General features: G+C 46.8%; 1 protein-coding gene across 1 annotated transcript in view; it reads left to right on the top strand.

Moving 5' to 3' along the window:
• The window catches only part of OBSCN (obscurin, cytoskeletal calmodulin and titin-interacting RhoGEF), a 208,484-nt gene that overhangs the window by 7,832 nt on the left and 183,995 nt on the right, over nucleotides 1–16,657 (top strand). Inside the window, exons 2-4 of the mRNA XM_076332060.1 lie at nucleotides 1,855–2,995; nucleotides 10,935–11,204; nucleotides 13,503–13,763. Coding sequence (XP_076188175.1) covers nucleotides 1,864–2,995; nucleotides 10,935–11,204; nucleotides 13,503–13,763 — 1,663 coding nt within the window. The 5' untranslated portion in view covers nucleotides 1,855–1,863. The remainder of the gene's footprint in view (nucleotides 1–1,854; nucleotides 2,996–10,934; nucleotides 11,205–13,502; nucleotides 13,764–16,657) is intronic.

Genomic DNA, 16,657 nt, shown 5'->3' with positions numbered 1-16,657 from the left:
ACCAGAATTGCCGTGAGCTTTAGTTTTGAACACCGCTTAAGCCTCGTCCCCTTGGCTGGTCCGTATCATCAAACAGCTGCAGGCTGGTGCACAGCTCCCTCTGAGAGCAGCTGAGAATACGCGGGCGATGAGACATCTTTCCTGTAAGCCCTAAGCCACGTGGGGGTTTTTTTGGAGAAGTCTGGCACCGTTTGGATTGCTGCGGGCATTCCCCGTGGCGGTTCCGTCGCTTGGCTTTGCGCTCCCGTGTATGTGGTGTGTGTGCACCAAGCCATAGATGCGCACGAACACCCATTCCCACTGCAGCTGTGTCTGGTCCTACACCGTCTGGATGAGGCCGTCTATAAGCCATAGATACTCGCTGGCTACCATCAGCATCAAAGTAGCTGTATCTCAGTGGTTGTGCTGAATAGAAACAGGGATAGAGGGAAATATCGTCAATAATATTACAGACGTATCTGTGTGTCCTCCTAAAGGCTGGCCCCTGCAGGAAAGGGGTTTACGGTAAGGTCTGTGTGAACGTGATTCAGACAACAAGGCCTAGGGGTGGGTAATGACCAGAGGGGGCAAGAGGAGAGATGGAGCATGTTGTATAAGCAGAATTGGGAAAAGAAAAAAAAAAAAGAAAAAAAAGGAAAAAAAAAGAAAAAAGGCAAGGAGAAAGAGAACAATTGAAAAGAGCAAGGGCAATGAGATACAAAGAGAGAGATGAAAAGGAAGAGGAGATGAGTGTGAAGGAGAAGGTATCTTGATGGATAGACACATCTCTCAGAATTTAATGTCCATTTGTTTCTCTACGGCTGCAGAACTAACCCATATAGAATCATAGAATCATCAAGGTTGGAAAAGACCTCTAAGATCATCGAGTCCAACCGTCAACCCAACACCACCATGCCCACTAAACCATGTCCCTAAGTGCCTCATCTACACGTCTTTTAAATACCTCCAGGGATGGTCACTCCACCACTTCCCTGGGCAGCCTGGTCCAATGTTTCACCGCTCTTTCAGTAAAGACATTTTTCCTCATGTCCAATCTAAACCTCCCCTGGCGCAACTTGAGGCCATTTCCTCTCGTCCTATTGCTATTGACTTGGGAGAAGAGACCGACCCCCACCTCGCTACAACCTCCTTTCAGGTAGCTGTACAGAGCGATGAGGTCTCCCCTGAGCGTCCTTTTCTCCAGGCTAAACAACCCCAGTTCCCTCAGCCACTCCTCATCAGACTTGTTCTCCAGACCCCTCACCAGCCTCGTTGCCCTTCTCTGGACACGCTCCAGCACCTCGACGTCCTTCTTGTAGTGAGGGGCCCAAAACTGAACACAGTGTTCGAGGTGCGGCCTCACCAGGGCCGAGGACAGGGGCACCATCACTTCCCTGCTCCCGCTGGCCACACTATTTCTGATGCAGGCCAGGATGCCATTGGCCTTCTTGGCCACCTGGGCACACTGCCGGCTCATCTTCAGCCAGCTGTCAACCAACACGCCCAGGTGCTGGTTATATATATATATAACATAATGCTATATGTTATATAGCATTAGTGCAGGTCACCTTCCTAGGGCCAAAGCCGAAAGGGACCATCATGTTCTTTCTGTGTGAACTGCCCAAAGACTTGTATTTTACCCAGTGACTCCTGTGGGGAAGTGAGCTACCTTCTCCATCAGCAGTTTATTGAGCTTAAATCTAAGAAATCTGCAAGACTTAAAATATTCCAAGGCCTTCTCATCCATAATGAGAAGGACAATGAAAACGTGACTGTTCTAGATGACAAACAGCCTGATACCATGGAAGTGCAGCAATTCTTTGCCCGCACCACCTAATCGGCTCTTTCTTGACATTTTTATTTCTCACTCTTTAGGAAACCAAGATGGATTACAGCTCGTTCAGCGGAGTCCCCCGGTTCTTGACCCGGCCTAAGGCGTTCATGGTGTCTGTGGGGAAGGATGCCACCTTGAGCTGCCAGATCATTGGAAACCCCATCCCAGTTGTGAGCTGGGAAAAGGATAAACTTCCAGTCCAGTCTGGGGGAAGGTTTAAAACCACAGAAGATGGGGATCTCTATCGGCTAACAATCTACGATCTGAGCCTGGAGGACAGTGGCCAATACATCTGCCGGGCCAAGAACACCATCGGCGAAGCTTTTGCAGCTGTCAGCATCAAGGTTGGAGAGGAGACCACAGTAACGGAGTCAGCCCCATACTTCATCCAGAAACCCTCCTCCATCAAAGTAACACTGGGAGAAGACGCCATGTTCAAATGCAAAGTCCAGGGCAGCCCTCCCCTCTCGGTGAACTGGGAGAAAGATGGGAGACACCTGCGGAACCGGACTGATGCCGGACGCTTCCATATTGAGTCTGCTGGGGAGTCAAACGCTCTCACCATCCAGTGTGCCCGGCTGGGGGACAGCGGCACCTACACCTGCCGGGCGGAGAATCCCATCGGCTCTGCCAGCGCTTCAGCCGCGCTGGTGGTGGAAACGCAGGGCTCTTCCAACCCGGGCAGCAGCAGCCATTTCGATACCAGCTGCGGCAAGACGGCATCCTTGTTGTCTCACTTGCAAAGGAGGCGGGAGGAGATCAGGAAGACAGACATCTCCCATGGGGCTCTTGATTCAACATCTGCCCAGTCTTACTCCATGGCAGAAGGATTGTCCGGCATCAGCTACAGCCTCTCCCGGGATTATGAGAGAGCGGCTGGACTTACCACCAAAGGGGCCCGCAACGCGACTTTCGGGGCATTGACACGCACGTGCAGCGTGACGGAGGGGAAGCATGCCAAGCTGAGTTGCTACGTGACGGGTGAGCCCAAGCCAGAGATTGTGTGGAAGAAGGACGACGAGGTCATTTTGGAAGGGCGGCGGCATGTCATCTATGAGGATGATCAGGAGAACTTTGTGCTGAAGATCCTCTTCTGCAAGCAGATAGACAACGGGCTGTACACCTGCACGGCCTCCAACCTGGCAGGCCAGACGTACAGCTCCGTGCTCGTCACCGTCAAAGGTGGGTGCTTATGTTTCTTACCGGGGTGGGCATGCCTGCAAGGAGACAGGCAATGCACTTCCAAATTGGGGTGGGAGCGTGAACAAAACTTCTGGCACCAAGCTGCTGCAAAGTAGTGTGGGTTAGACATGAAAAAAAGCCCTCCAGCTGTAAAGGGGGATAAGCACTGGAATAGATGACCTGGGGAGAGAGTCTTATCACTGGGGGGTTTTAGGAAGGGATCAGTCAGGGATGGATGACGTAGAACTGGCTGGTTGTGGGGCAGCTGGGATGAACCAGATCTCTAAAGCTCCCATGCATCCTGGTTTAATAGTAATCTAAGAGATCCATCACCATCCTCTATATCAAGGACTGCTAAAGCCCCATCTTGCCCTCCTTTATACTCACCACAGGGTTTAGTCAAACTGGCACACACATGCCATTTAAGCAGAAGTAGAGGGAACTCCTCCCTGCAAGCTGAGTGTGTCAGGCTGCCTTGGATCCCTTGGGGGACCTACTCCAACTCTAATTGCAGTCTAACACACAGTTTTCCTGTACAGAGTGACCCACCAGCAGCCTTGCTCTTGCCAGGCCTCTTCAGCCTTTTCCCAGCTTGCGTAGTCCTTGTGTGCTCCCAGAACTCTACTAGGTCCAGGATGCCTCTGTTTGCTGTGGTCAGTGGTGAAGAACTTGCCTTCAGGGGGTCCCTCAACGCTGGTGGAGGTCAGACCAAGTTCTTTAGAATGGCGACAAAAATGTGACACACATATTTTCGCAAAGGAAGCTCTAAATTTTCAAGCTGCTCTCCCATTTGACAAGGTTGCAGCAGGCAGTTTGCAACCCAGGCAGCACCTGTAAATTAACTCTCAGAGGTAAAAGGCTTTGCCACTTGAGTGGCAAAATAGATGTTTTTGACTGGCAGCAAAATAAATTAGAAATCCAAATGAGTAGGAATGGTCTGTGTTTCATACCCGTCTTTATGACTCTCAGCTTTTATTTGGTTTTCTGGTTTCCCTTTTCTGGGCCTCCCCTTTCACACTCGCTGTCTTTCCCGTCAGTGACTCAGTCCCCTTGTCCATCAGCGACACCTGATCCGTGGAACTCGCTGGCACTTGTCCCACTCGTTGCCATCCCTTGGAGGTGCTGAGTGGCATCGGGAAGGGCATTTGTCCTCTTCCATAAAGCTGTGATTACCTCATGAGTCAGGACTCAGAGCTGAAGACCGAGCCTGGCCCTTGGGTTCACTCTGAGGATGGCTCAAGCTCCGTTACTTGCTCAACGCCTGTCTTGCAAAGACAAACACCCTCCCCTCTTGCCCACGCTTATTTGATTATTCTCAATGGGTGCAACCTCTTCCAAAGGAGATGTGGAAAGCATGCGACGCAGCAGGTCTGGGAGCAAGGACCATGGGAAAAGGTTATTGATCAATGTCCCTTGCCAAGAAACACCTGTGAGTCAGAGGGCTTAAGTGGAAATGTTTATGGTCTGTTTCTTTGTTACGCCATACCATGTTGGGCTTTCTGACCAGGCCAAGGCTGCCATGGAAAATCTACGTGTGTTGGTTATAATTAGGCCCTGAATAACGACTCTCCTTTGTGTCACCAGAAGTCCTTCTCAGCCCTCCAAAGACAGCTCAGAACGATGTAGCAGTGAAGGGAGCTTTTAATTCTGCTGTTTATGCCATTAGTGATGCCATTAGCTCATCTGCCACCGGGTTTAGGGAGGTAGGTCATCTTGCCACACAACCTTCTCTTTGCTCGGTCGTGCAGAAGAGGCTGAATTCTCCAAGCAGCCACCCTTGGTAAGCACCATGCTGCTGCATTGGTCTTTCTGCAGGTAACAGCGTATTTATAGAGCCTGTGACGCTGCATCCACAGCATGTTTCCATAGACACACGTACCAGGAAAGACAAGCTTCATGGGTTTAAATATGCTCTGGCATTTTGGTTTGCAGAATTTCCACACAGGAATCTGAGTGAGAATATTTATGGGTCTTTTATTATTACCTTTTAAAGGTAATAATAAAAAAAGACTGCCTAGCCCAGCATCCTCTCTGTAAGGTGGCTCTTAGCAGTCTCTCTCAGGGCATAGGACTGGGCACAGGTCAAACCTCCTCTAGAAAGGCTCCTGTATTCTGTCAATCTAGATCCTAGACCTAGGGACCCAACATATTTGTAAGCACTTTGCTGAGCCCATGCCTTAAAGATCATTGAGCTGAAAAAAAGAGATTTTTGAGCTGTTCCTAAATGAGATGTAGTGAAGCAGAAGTAAATCTCAAAGGAGAGGCTACAGGGCAGAGAGTCACTCTCACAATTAAGGAAAACCAAGAGTTGATTACTCTGATTCAGAAATGTGTCTAGAGCAGGGATAAAATCGCAAGCCGTACGCTGAAATGTGAGTTGTAAAAGAAGTTAGGAAATGCTTCCCAAGAGTAAACCTCTTTGACAAACCAAAGAGCAGAGAGGATGGGAGGAACACAAATAAATGACTTGAATTTCCTGAAGGCTTTGGAAGTGTCCCGAGGCCATGTGTAAAGTTAGCGAGAACAGCATACAGGCCTCCATCCTTGGGCCTGGGCCAAGCAACGTTCATCTGAGTCCCTGAATACAGAAATCAGATACTGTATGAAAAGGTTAAAGGTTGCAAGCCAAATAGGATGGAGACTGGAAAAACAGACTGGTGCTGAGGCCACTTTATTCCCCTCTGACCTGAAGTGATTTTGAATGACCGCTATCATGGTAGTCACATCTGAGATCTGAAAGAGAATTGCAACTTGAGGAATGTGGAGGTAGAAAGGAAACTTGGAAAGCACAGTAACTAGGAAGAGGACCAAGGGCACAAGATGGTCGAAGCTTGTCTATGCACCTTTAGATAGCTCCCTTTGGAAGGATTCTTCATATTCTTACTCTCACTGGATCATTTTTGTTAGGCAGAGGGAAAACTTGCCTCTGGAATAATAAATGGAGAGCCCATGAGAAGGCCAGAAATAGGCAAGAGGAAATGCAGGTGAGAAGACCAGGTCAAGCAGGCAGATATGCTTTGAGAAGGTTAAGGAAACATTGGCTTCTTTGCAGGCTGCACCTATTTTTAGCAAAATATGGGTTAGCAGGACCTGCTTTTAAAAAATAACATCATGTCATTGCTAGTTTGGTTGGTATGGACCAAATAAAAAAGCCTGTGACAGTCTGGAGAAATATGTTCTCAAGACAAGCAGCCAAATTCATAGCTGGTCTAAGCTCTTGAAGTTTCTGCTAACTCCATAGGCTGCTCTTGTTCCATGCTCTCTTGGGGTTTTGCTTTGCTGTTTCTGTCTCACAGGCTTTTGTAGCTCTCTTATTTTATCTCTTATTTCTCCTTCTTTAGAAATGTTATTGCCTTCATTATATGCCTTAATGAGTATTTCTGCTTTGGCTAAAAACGGATTAATAGAAAAAACTGTACAGTCAAAAAAAAAAAAAATCATACTGATACTAGAGATGAATTTAAATGACCTCTCAGGGCACTGAAAATGAGCCATGGCCCAGGAGTCCAGATATTACAAAGACAAAGCAGAACTGCTCTTCAAATTCACACCACTGAGCTCTCATGGAAGTAAAAGTTTCTGGATAATGGTTGATTTGGAGTGATCAGAAGAACACTGTTTTGTACTTTTCGTTGCATTCTATATGAAATGGCATCCACTTGAACTACTCTTCCAGCTTGCAAGATGTACGGTTCAAGTGCCTCCTCTTGCTTCTGCTCCCAGACTGCAGCCTGTCTCAGCTGCGTTGAAATTGTCTCTTCCGTGGTGCCGGGGACTCACATGTACATGGAGCTCTGGTGACTTGAGCAGAGCTGAAACTGCTTTGTATTGTGGGAGAGACAGCCCGGCAGGGAGAGCACCCTTAGGAAAGGATGTGGTCAGGAAACCATCCAACCATGGCTTCCAAAAGCACCGCGGCAGATCACCTGGTCACAGGCGAATGCCAAACTGAAGTGAAAAAAAGATTTTGTTTTCTTCAACACCCCTCAATGTTTCCACTCCAGTCATTCTGAAAGAAGCCACCTAGATTTTCTCAAAGGAGGTTTGAATAATTGTTTTGAGCAAAATCAGCATTTTGCTGTGGAACTGAGAGATCAGAAATCACCTTTCTTGCTTAATGTTAAAAAATTTCTGACCAGCTCTGCTATTTACAGGAACTAGAGATGGGAATCAGTGGCACTTCTTATCTGAAGCAGAGGGGCCCTGGGAGAATTATGTCACATGTAACCTCAGCCGAACACACTTTTTGCTTATCTTACAAGGACATTTTCAGACATTATGAACATTTTGGATAATATGGAAAATGGGTGATAGACAAATGGCTTTATCTTCCATATTAGAGTCATACTTAACACGAGCTTACATTGAGAATTAGCTGGTGAAAGGGTAATGCATGACAAATAGTCATTTAGAAATGAGCAGTCAATATTTATGGAGTTTATCAGATCAAATATAACGTTGTTATCTGCAGCAGCTCTTCCTGATGTGCCTATAGTAGTTACGGCACAGAATATTTCTGAATTGTGCTGGGTGCTGTACAAATCAGTAAGAGAGGATCCCTACGTTAGAGAATTTGCAATGTAAATGTCAAAATCTGACAGACTGGGGTCTGTCAGACCAACGTGGGGTGAAAGAGAGTAACAGAGATCTCTGCTCAACTCACCGTGCTGGCTAGTGGGAGAGTAAGTGTATTTATTTGTTTTCACATTTAGCTAGTTAAAATACACTGAAAGGCTGGTGTAAAGTCTAGCGTTTCCATCCTTAGAACAAGTCTTCTTCATGTAAATATTATATGGTTATGGAGTCAGACTGCGTTAATTAGTCTATTAACAAGGCAGATGAGCCACCTGCCTGTTGCAGATCTTTCCTTGAGATCTGGGTTGCCTGTTGATCAGCTGGAGACACTGTTTCCCCCTGGCCACCTCTCTGAGCATCTCTCTGACCTGGGCAGGGGGCTGGTTATGGGCCAGTTGAATTGTTTGGGATGCCTGCTCTCAACAGCCCTGTGGTCCTTCTGTAGTCCCCTGACCAAAGTTAACCCCCTCTGTCTGACCAGGTACATACTAGATGATGTAAAGAGCATGAAGGTATATTCAGGAAGAGGAGGCTGGTGGGTTTTGGAGCCTCTCTCGTATCTCCAAAACAGAAAAAGCAGTGGGCTGGGTGAATCCTGGGCTTCGATTCAGTTTATCAGCTGTTGTCTCTTTGAAGCCCTGTTCAGAGCGAGATAAGACATGTGTGTGTATGTCAGTAGGACGAAAGCAAAGTTGTTTTCAGAGGATATCTGTGACCCCAAGCTGCCAAAGATAACCTTGCACCTACTTTCCCTGGCTGGAAAAGCAGTGCTGTGACTGCAACACATACGACAGAATCAACCAACTCTTCTGGAACAAGCTTCCTAGAGAGGTGGTCGATGCCCCAAGCCTGTCAGTGTTAAAGAGGCATTTGGACAATGCCCTTAATAACACGCTTTAACTTTGGGTGAGCCCTGAATTGGTCAAGCAGTTGGACTAGATGATCATTGTAGGTTCCTTCCAACTGAAATATTCTAGTCTAGTCTAGTCTAGTCTGTGTTTGTACATTTAAGAGCTTTTTCCTAGAGGAGCTTTTTTTTTGTGACCTTAGTGACTGTAAAGGGAGAGGGGTTAGCGATATGGCCAGTTGCTCCAAGTATGGGAATACACTTGTGTGCTTCTCAGGTGCATCTCGTATTTCTTTTTGGCCCTTGGGCATGTCCCTGTGTTCTCAGTGTCAGCTCCAGACTCCCTCCTCTCTCACACAGCAACGCTGCATCCAGCTCCTGGAGGCTGGCATCCTTCTGATCCATGCTTTCTTGGTCTCATCCTCTTGCTTGTTCCCACGGCACGAGAATTACGACTGCTTCATTCCCCCTGGCTTCATGGGGTGCTTCCAGAGGTGATATATGGGATTGCAGGGCAGGAGTTTGAGTTGCCTGTTGGTTAAAACAAAAAGGATAATTGACGTGTGGAGTGCAGGCAGAACAGGTCTGTGTAACCGTAGCTGAAGGCTTTTTAAGGCGAGACTTTGACTTGCCTTGAATTGAGGTGCATTAAGGCAAAACATTTTTTAAGAAAATAACCAGGTTGACATGGTGAGCTAGAGTCACCTTCCTGTTCCTAAAGGTGTTGTACGGGTTCCCAGTCAGGTTTTACAACCAAGGCAGTAGATAGCATTGCTCCCTCCAGGTGTCCTGTCAAGCCCTTAGAGTCTGGTATCTCCATCCAGGCTGTGCTCAGCTAGAAACGATTGGAGGTGTTTAGGTGACAACTGCAATCGTGGCTGTGCCAGGGGTTGAACAAAAGACCTGCAAAACTGAATGCATGAGTTTCTAGGGCCTCAGTTCAAAAAAGAGCAAACCAAATCAAAGACAGCGCTGCTCCTGTAGCAGCTCCTGTCCTAACGGTGGGGCAGGATGGGGCAGGTAACAGACTCAGTTATATGCTGAGCTACCAGATCTGAATTTTACAAAATGGAGGCTCCTGGACATCAAAGTTTGGATGTGGGATGTCTGAGGACCTTGATTTGTGTTTCTCCAGCCTCTAGACCATGGAGACTCCGAGTGGGACGTGCCACCGTGGACATGGGCTTATAAATCTAAGACAAGTCTACTCCTGTTTGTCTGTTAGACTAACACTTGGCATTACTGACTGCTAGTGACCACACGTAATTACCAGCCTGGGAGTGTGTGTGTGGTCAGGAAGAGGGAGAATGGAGTCACAAAAAAAGGCTGGGAGCTGGTACAGTAGTTATTAGAAGATGAAGGTACATGTCAAGACACGATCTCTCAGGAAGCATGAGTGGCGATGCATCAGCACTGGCTAATCCAGGCCTGTGACATGACTGTGGCACCAGTCCCGTGGCTGTGACCGCCGGCTGTCCTCTTCAGTCCAACTCCCCTTTCTCCAGTTTAGCGCTGGGGTATCGGGATGATTTCACAGCGCAGCTGTCACTGGAATTAAACATTGTTCAGTTCGTAAAATGTCTTCCCTCACTGCCATGCAGCTGTTTTGCGTGTTTGATCCACACTCTGGTTTCTCCCTAAGCCAGAGCACTGCAGCCCCACTGCTGGAGGAAAGCAGAGGCAGTCGGGAGACTTGGGCTCTTTCTTTAGTTCTTTTATTATCATTGACAAAAGCTGATACAGAGCCCTTGGTGCTGGTGGGGAGAACAGAAAACTCCTCCATCAGTTACTTCTGTGCTTTCCCCACATCTGTCCTTCTGTGCACAGCCACCTCTCATCCTTCTGTGCCCTTTCAGATCACTCCGCTGAGCTCAATTCTGTTGCAAGATGCCTAAAACATTGGCTCTTGCACCAGCTGACCAGCTCAGCTGCTCACACTCACCTAGAATTGCTGCCCTGTGCCCTCTCCCTATGACCAGCTCGTTTGCTATTTACCCACCTGTAGCATCTTTACTTTTAAGGGCTTTTACTCTGATGGGAAGTGGCTGTTGCTATGTATAGAGTCAGGCTGGGTGGCCCCTGCCCTTCCTCTTGTTGGCATCACTAGGTGACAAGGTGCAGTGCAGAGATGTTCACGCTAGAGGACAAGCAGGCCACAAGAGCAGAATTTATTAACCTGGTGCTTCACCAGCTTGTTCGCATTTCTTTGGATTAGAGCAAACTCCTCTCTGTGGTGGTGTGGGGCAGGTACTGCAGTTCAGACTGATACTGCTTCATTTTTAGATAAGTCCTTAAAATACTTCTGCTGGGATCTAAGATCTTTTTTTTTATGTGAGAGCAGAACACCTACTGTGGTAGGGCTTGATTATGGGTTTGGATGGCAGCTCAGGACAAATCAATACCATTAATAAGAAGTGTTATTGTTTAATTTTTTTCTATTCACTTATTTATTTGCACACCTTTTACCACAGACCATCAAAACCTCTCATTTCTCCTTTCTGTTTTTATCCTCTTAAGAACCGTCAATACCCTTCAAGGAAAAACTGAAGGATCTTGAAGTGAGGGAGAAGGAATCTGCCACCTTCCAATGTGAAGTGCCTGTTCCTAGTACAGAGACAGCTTGGTACAAGGAGGAAACCAAGCTCCGGCAGAGCAAGAAATACAACATCGAAGAAGAGGGCACGTATCGCCGGCTCACTGTCCAGAACGTCACCACAGATGATGATGCTGTCTATATCTGTGAGATGAAAGAAGGGAGCAGGACCATCGCGGAGTTGTCTGTCCAAGGTAAGAAAGGCTTTTGCTATTTCAGATCAGCCAAGTCTCACCGACCAAGCGTGAGATTCACACATGAGACTCCAGACTCGACCTTGTGAACGGCATTTACCCCATGCATGTGTGCAGTGAAGAACAGCAGACTCCCTTATGGGTGAGAGGAGAGCCACGTGTGGTCGGTCAGTGGGTCCCCGGGTCTCCTGCCAGGGTGTATCTGGGACACAGGGTCAGAGAGCAGGGACAGATTGTGCTGCTGCACAAGATATGTCACCCGGTGGGGACCTATGCTTAAAGGGGTTTTCGTAGAAGGCAAAGTCCTTGAGCTGTAGCCTAGCACTGTAGACTTTCCTTAACGTGATCCCAAGCATCGGATGTGTCCCCTGGCACTGTCTCACGCACATCTGTCTGGTGTCTGGTGAGCACAACGATGAATCTTGTCCGAGAGTGGTGCTGACCACACTGGGAAGCTGGCTTAGCAGTTGTGGTTTATGGTCCGATGTGTGGCGCAGGCTGCGGTCAGCACCAGCATGGTTTCAGATTGGAAACCAGATCCACGCTCCAGATCTCTGACATCTGGACCTGTTCTCTGGAGTTTGGAAAGCTGATGAGAAAGTGGCAAAATGTGGATAGAGAACCATGTCCAAGTCTCCCGAGTCTGGCGGTTTAGGACTGAAGTGCAAGTAGGTGTAGAGCCTGGGATGGTAGAGGTGTCTCACAGCCAGTAGACATGCACATCAGACACAAGCATGTCTGCAGAAGGGGCCATCGGTTCTGAAGTCCGTGACTTGCTGTATGAATAAGAAGCTACCCATGCAACTCCAGGACCTGTAATTTTTATTTTGATGATGCTTATGCTGGTATCATTGACATGTCCTGTGGCGTGAATTGAAGATCTGTAATAGTAAGAGGATTGCACTTGTCCTGTCTCATTTGAAGCCTGACTTTACTCCCAGTGAAACCAGAAGTTGTTCTCCGCTGCATAAATTGGCGCAAGACAGGCGGGTGCCATGCATCGTCCTGCAAATTCCTTTTTGTATCATTAGCAAAGAGATGAGAATGCACGTGGGTGGAGGTAGAAGGGGAAATTTAGTCCAGAGACACAGGAGGGTTCAGACAGACATCTTTTTGTTACACCTTCTGTTAGGGCTAGACCAGCCAAACACTGCAAGCGTGTTTGGCCCTGGTAGGACAGCTGGTATTTGTTTTACCTGTTTGTGCTATGGTACTACAGCAATGTTCCATTAAAAAAGAGAGTGACTGGGCCAGGTGGAGCTCTCGGGAGGGAAAGGAGGCAGAGCCTTCCTGGGGGAGCCCTGTGCCTGCCCCGGGGGGAGAAGATTCGAGCGAGCAGGGTGAGGTTGGGCAAATGAGAGAGCTTGGCAGGATGCAAAGGGCTGCGGGGACAGGGACACTGCTGAGGGCAGCAAGGAGCAGACACGCGCCCGAGCTTTGGAGAGGGCAAGCAGAAAATCAGGGTCTTGAATCCTACTGATGAAACATGTGCCTGATCTGTTGCTTCATGAAGGAGTTCAGCCTTGCTTCTCATTAAATAGCTGTAGGTGCTTTGCCTGAGTGAGGGCTCTTTTGCCTCACAGGGACTGTTCCAGGGCTGGAGCCGGTCACCATCTGTCAATAGGGGTGGTTCCCTGATGCTTTGTCCAACCTTTCCTGTGAATAGTCCCATCTTGTAACTTTGAGGTTATTCTAATAAGTGATAATCATCACAGTCGCTTGGAAAGGACACAAATAAGTGAAGTTCATTCCGTGTGAATTTGTGGGTTGACTCTAAGAAGAAATCTGAGGTTTTCAATGTATTTTCTATTAATTCAGGTGACTGGCGTGTTTGCCGTCTTGCTTATGTAACTTACTGGTAACTTTGGTGGAGGCAAAATCCCAAAGACAGACGAGAGACCTGTCTGGTTTAAGACTGACCTACTTTAGCAAAGTTTTAATTTGAATTCCCAGCACATGCGGGCAATGAAAGCCATATCACTGTCAAATCTGTTCTTGGCAAGGCTGCGTACCTTGTGTTTACCCAACAGCAGAGTCTGCGTGTTAGGCTAGAAACATGAACAACTGTAGTCAAACAAGATTGCTTTTCTCTCTTTGAAGGCCAAAATGAGTCCTTGGGATTATCTGTTCTGTATAACTCGGAGCCTAGGAATTCATTTAGGGATGTCTGCATAGTGTCTACAAGGTTTTGATTAGGTGAGAGCTGTTGGCTAGTCCTCTTGTAGTCTGGATGGTCCAGTGTTGCCAGAGACTTTAATGTCTGCTGTTTGCTGATAATAATTAATTTCTTATTGAAAGGGAACATCATTAAAAAACTTCCACGAAAGACTGCGGTGTTCACAAACGATACAGCCATCTTCTGTGTGGAGCTGGACAATGAATGCCAGAACATCCGATGGCTGAAAAATAAACAAGAAGTGAAACCCAGTGATCGAATCTCCATCACGTGCTCCGGCAAGCAACATACCATGATCATCCGAGAGTGTAAGATGGAAGATGCTGGTGAGATTGCCTTCCTGGCTGATGAAAGCAGGACGTCTACCCAGTTCACTGTGACCAGTAAGCTTCACTTTTATTTGGCATTGGTGTTGGGCCTTCCCTAGCAAGCAGGTTCTCCCGTGTTAGCACTGTTGTTTTAGGTACTGCCATGGTAAGTTTGTTGTCCAAAGACAGCAGAAGGTTCGATGTCTGCCACAAAAGGCCGACAGCCTGAACGCTAGCGTTATGAAATGTTACGGAGAGATCAAAACAGAGAGAGAAGAGTCCTGGGGAAAGAGCACGGCTCAGACGTGTGTCTTCTCTGTACCATTCTCATTCCGTGCTGGAGTGAATATAAACTAATAACCGAGTAAAACGCGGGGTAAGGGACATGCGTGTTTTCCCCATCAGGAGGTGCTTAGAAAATGTCATGTAAGTTGCATACATTGCAGTCGCCTTACTTCATTGTACACAGAGCGCTGCGGGTGCTCCACCTACACGCTGACCTCCATTTTCCAAAATCATTAGTTTCTTTGAGGGGCATTTATCAATTCTTGCTATGGGGATAATACTCCTTCTAGCAAATAGGGGCCACTTATCTCTCCCTCTCTCCCTTCGCTGGGGATTTGGAGGGGAGAGTCAGTGAGCATTTAATTCCTTCCCTAGGTCTTGAGTCTAGAGAGACATGAGGGTACCTTGTGGGTGTTCTGGCTATGATGGGGAAGTGGATAGGTGCCCTGAACATTTTTGGCAGAGTATTTCCATTCTAGCAAGCAAAAACATCTGTGAAGGAACATCTATGCACACGCACATGAAGCATTTCGGGGGCAGTCGAGCGTTCACCAAACTTGAAACATCTTACTTTGATTTTAGCTTCTTAAGCTGTTTGCATTAAAGTAAAATATAGATAGATAGATAGATTAAAAAAAACCTGTAAGAAAAAGGGGAAATGTTTCCTCCTGAAAATATAATTTCCTTCCTTTTGTGGAGACCAGCAAAGCCGTGTCCTTTCTCATCTTCTCTTTGCCATGACAAAGCTGGGAAGACCCTGTGAATTGATGGTAGCTATGCTGAAAGAGGGGACTTTTGTCTTGATTAGCTTTACCTGGGGAGACTGATATAATATGCAGGCTGGAGAATTCCTTCAGCTGGCACATCTGATCTGAGCAAGGGTTTCCGTTGACAAATCAGTAGCAGCAGGTGCAGTGTAGTTGAGATCACACCTGAAATGAAATTTTGGTGAAGTTGCCTAGTTTTATGAAGCTTTATTTTGATGGCATTGCATTTCCTAGGCAAAAGCTGCTTCATTTAAGGCACAGAACTGCGTGTGGTTTCTGGCTCTGCTGCAGTTCCAATTTGCATGTGAGCAAGCCACCAACTCTAGTCACCGTTTGGGAAGAGTAATACTTCTCTTCTCCCACCACCACCTCCAAATTGCAATTACTGAGTGGTAAAAAGAAATCTTTAAATAAAGGTTTATAACTGCTGTGTTATCTAAACTTGGCTGGGGCATTCTCATGCTATTGAGCTAAAATGAGGAAAAAATGAGGTAAGTAAGCGTTGCACTTAGCATTGTGACAGTTTCTAAGGTATTTGGAAATCTTTAACATTCAACCAAGCACCTATTCAATGGGAACGGCAAAGTTCAGTTTGATTTCAGACTCTGCTGTTTAAGTTATGAAGCAAGTATTGATTTACTGAATAGAAAGAGGTGAGAAGCTGCCTTCCCACAAACAGGCATCTCTGAACAAAACATTACATTACAGTTTCTGATGGTAAGGTCAAGAGATCTGCTTCCAGGGTCTAGCGTTCAGCTTAGTGCTACACTAATGGGACCTTTGGCATCCAGCTCTGACCAGCAGTAACTGACAGGCTGGTAGCTGTGCACCCCAAAACACTCATGTGTCTATTTATGTCATGAAGGAAAAGTGTATCGCATTGAGATTTCCTACTTTTACACTTCATGAATATCTGATTATCTGCTTGAAGAATCCTGTGTACCACGTTCACGTATTTTTTCAATTAGTGACACAAGATCGGTGTTGGCTGTTTTAATAGCATTTATCTGGCAAGCAATGGTTATATATTATTTGCTCAGTATCTTGCATTGTTACTATGCCCATTTTACAGATGGGTAAAATGAGGCAGAGAGAAGATCAGTTGTCCCAGAGTTTGGTTTTTAGTCTAGGCCCATTGTACAGGCTCCCTCTATAGGCATGAATACTTGAGCATCAGCAATGTGTGATTCATTTCACCCAGCTCGCACACCTTCTTTAAGCTGGGATGAATTGCTCCTGAGTGTGCTGTTCTCCATGGGATTACAGTTGGAGTCTGGATGATTGACTTAAACCAGACACCTAACTTTCAGATAACCAAAATTAAACGAAATGGATCCTTTACCGTGTCAGTAGATGTCTAACTACAGCATATCAGATAATTCCTAGCCTCTTGACTGTATCGGTGGCAGCACATAGTGAATAACCCTGATAAGACTTGAGCCTTCTCTAACGGGTTCAAGAGGAATGAGAGGGTGAACGTAAACCTTTGTTATGCAAATACCTGCAGGGGTACAGTTGTGACCTCAGGTACTAGCCACGTCTCCTCGATTGTAGGGTCTGACGGTGGGGACATTTCTTTGTCATTTCCTTTTGAAGTTAATTCCCCAACCCCAAAAGCTGACTCTGCATAAATTACTAAAACAGAAATCCCCAATGATAGCTATCACTCTTGGGAAACAAAGTTACAACACGCCTTCTGAGTGGAGGTAGCATAAAATTCAGAAGCAGGACAGAGGACAGACACCCAGATGAAAGGAGCTGCAGAGAACAGTCAAGCCTGTGCAACAAGCAACTGAGATCTCCGTAACTCTAAAACCCATGCGCTGTTTAGTCATGTCTACCTTTTATCTCTGAAATATCCCAGTTGTACAATGGTTAGCTGGTCTGTGTTTAAGACTGTTGAGGATCTGGACTGAA

The sequence above is a fragment of the Aptenodytes patagonicus genome, chromosome 2, assembly GCF_965638725.1.
Source record: "Aptenodytes patagonicus chromosome 2, bAptPat1.pri.cur, whole genome shotgun sequence".
Taxonomy (NCBI): domain Eukaryota; kingdom Metazoa; phylum Chordata; class Aves; order Sphenisciformes; family Spheniscidae; genus Aptenodytes; species Aptenodytes patagonicus.
The sequence above is the reverse complement of the archived record's forward strand: the minus strand, read 5'-3'. Positions and strand labels throughout refer to the sequence as shown.